Genomic DNA, 2,855 nt, shown 5'->3' on the forward strand with positions numbered 1-2,855 from the left:
AATTCGTGACATCAAAAATTGTTTCATGAAAAAAAATGAACTATAAAAGACAAAAGGGAAAGAGAGTTTTTTATTGGTGCAAGCAATGTGAACAAAGAAAGCTATATAGCATCGATTTTAACAGTCTAGTGACTTAAATGAAAAAATTTAAATAATTTAGTGGCCAAAATCAAACCTTACTCATAACTTAGTGACTAATGGTATAATTTATCCTTTTTTTTAATATATATTTGTAAAATTTTGAAGATGGAAAAAGTATTTCTAACTTTGAAACCCAATCACTCTTTTTCAATAATGAAAACAACAACAAAAATAATTGCATAGGAAACACAGAAATTAGAGGTCTAATTTTGAGATGAACAGGAACCGAGGAATTAAAGCCAAGTAATATATATCATTTGTTGTTGTCGACTATGAAGTGTAAAATTCCGTGTGTCTGTGATTACAAGATGGAGCAAGAGGGTCCATAGTTTTCGACGTATCCGTACGGAGGCACCGGTTGACACTGATAATAGTAGAAGGGTGGCAGTAGCTTCGTCTCGTCTTTCTTATCATCCTTCTTATCAGCGGCACTGACGCTGACCAGCTCGGCGTACCCCACGCCCTTCCTTAGCAGACTGGTTAGCTTAACTGCATCCACACCATCCCCTGTTACCTCTATTTGGCTCTTGTCATCGCCTTTCAACGAAGCCGACTCCACCCCTTTCCAAAAATACCCAACAATTAGCATAAAATCCCCCAATTAAATCATGGGAAATAAAAGTTGGTAAACTAGTTAGTTTAAATAGTTTACTGTGTAAATTATTCAATTCAGTATTTATAATGAGTTATTCTTATAGTTAAAAAATTTGGTTTCAGTTGGTTTTTATCACCTGAGAGACCAACTACAATTTTCAACGCCTTAGAGCGGGATTTCTCGCCCTTCATGGTAACCTTCACTACCATCTTTTGCTGACAAAAAAAAAAGAAAAAGAAAATTCAATAAAATTGGAAACTTTTTTATTACCACACATTAATCCATATGGTTCAGTCGCATACCTTCATGGTGACGTTTATCCGTTAAAATCGAAAGAAAAAGACAAAAGATGTTTGGAGGAAGAAGAAGAAGTTAAAGGAGAAACAAAAGTTGTTACTTGGAGTTATGGGCCATGGCAGCAAATGCTTTGTTGGGGTATTTATAAAGGGTGACAGAGTTCAGTTATTCCCCACTGGATATTTCATTGCAAGTTCGAGGAACCGTTGACTTCCTGTGGAAAGGGGCACTGCACCTGCAGCCAAACCATACAGACTTTTACTTTGTCAGTTCAACTCATTTACTTTGATTTTCTGCCTAAGGTGGCCCTAACAAGGAGTTCCAACAAAGACTCAACTAATTTACAATAAAAAGATGTATGTAACTAATATAAAATGATTAAGGGAGCATGGAGTTGTTGAATGTCAACCTCGCTTAATCTTCTTACATGAAAAATGGATTTGATATAATAAACATAACATAAACTTTAGTTGAATATGTAAATTGATTTTGTATAATTATATAAATGAAATGTGAATTGTGGTTTTATGCATACGTGGAATTTTAATTTTAATTTTAATTCTATTGTACGCATTTAAATACATGTATTTACTTTTATAATTATTTGTGTAGTTAATATATCAATGAAAAATAATATCAATTTGATAATATTATCAGTGATTAGTGAAAATTAAATCAAATCCAAATTTCATATGTAAAATTTTACAAAATTAAAATTCATATATAATCTAAATATTTATCTTAATATAATATAAATAGAAGTGCAATGCAATAAGAATAAATTAAATAATTATCTTTCTTTAATTTTACTTATTTTTAAGTCTACAATATAAGTAGAAGGATAAGCACATATTATTTATTGAATAAAATTAAAGGATTTTGGTTGCTTTCGATTAGTCATGCACGATGGAGGACTTGACCTTTCTTTCTTCTTCTCTCATTGGAGGATGTATTCCCATTGTACAAATTAATACACTAACATTAGATGTTTTTGTTTTTATTTTTTGAAAATAGAAAACAGAGAAATGATAAATAATAATTTTTTGGAAATGAAAATATTTAAAATTGAAAAAAATAAAAATCCTTCAACTTTAAACTTAATTATTGAATTCACTTACTCAAATCCATACGAACCTAAAAATTATTTTTAACAATTTTTTAATATCCAACTTCTTTTAACTTTGTCAAAATCTATATAGATGTAAGTCTTTTTTATTTTATTACTCATGTTGCTATTATAGAATAACATGTATCAAATATGTTTATGTTTATATTTATCAAATGCATTTTTCAATTTTAAAAAAATAAAAAAATGAAAATTATTTTCTTAAATGAAAATAGAAAATAAAAATAAAAAATATTTTTAGAAATCACACTAAACTTAAGTTAATTTTGTATGTAGACAATTCCAATAGCCCTGTCTCTCTCTTACATACACACATGCGATAATGACAATAGAATTGTTAATTTGTTGGAAATTTCTTTCTTGTATCTAACAAAATCAAGTTAGTTTGGCCAACAATTTCTTAACCTATTGATAGTAGTGTTGTGTCATATAGCGTAAGTGTAACAGTCCGCCCAGCGAGGTTTTGGTGAATTAAGTGTAGAGATGAGTAAGTAAATTGTTTGTTTTGGTTAAGTATAGAACTTTTAGTTTGGCGAAGATCTATGGTTTGGTGGACTCTTCTATTAACTGTATGCCACCCATATGCTTTGGCGAACTCGCTTGGTTTACTGTTGAATGGATTTATTTATTAATAAATAAGGAAAATTAGTTAGTTAAATTGAGACTTAGATAGAATGGAAATAAGCTACTGTAGAT

The 2,855-nt window shown here is 29.7% G+C and overlaps 1 protein-coding gene across 1 annotated transcript; it reads right to left on the minus strand.

Annotated features, from left to right (window-relative positions):
* Positions 1 to 266: 266 nt before the first annotated feature.
* On the minus strand, positions 267 to 1,188 carry LOC107912479 (heavy metal-associated isoprenylated plant protein 46). Its single transcript, XM_016840677.2, has 3 exons — positions 1,039 to 1,188; positions 873 to 951; positions 267 to 702 (listed from the first exon to the last, which is right to left on the minus strand). The coding sequence occupies exons 1-3, from the start codon at positions 1,042 to 1,044 to the stop codon at positions 443 to 445; spliced, it is 345 nt and encodes a 114-aa protein (XP_016696166.1). The 5' UTR covers positions 1,045 to 1,188; the 3' UTR covers positions 267 to 442.
* Between the last annotated feature and the right edge of the window lie 1,667 nt (positions 1,189 to 2,855).

This window comes from Gossypium hirsutum, chromosome D11 (genome assembly GCF_007990345.1).
Source record: "Gossypium hirsutum isolate 1008001.06 chromosome D11, Gossypium_hirsutum_v2.1, whole genome shotgun sequence".
NCBI classification, from domain to species: Eukaryota; Viridiplantae; Streptophyta; class Magnoliopsida; order Malvales; family Malvaceae; genus Gossypium; species Gossypium hirsutum.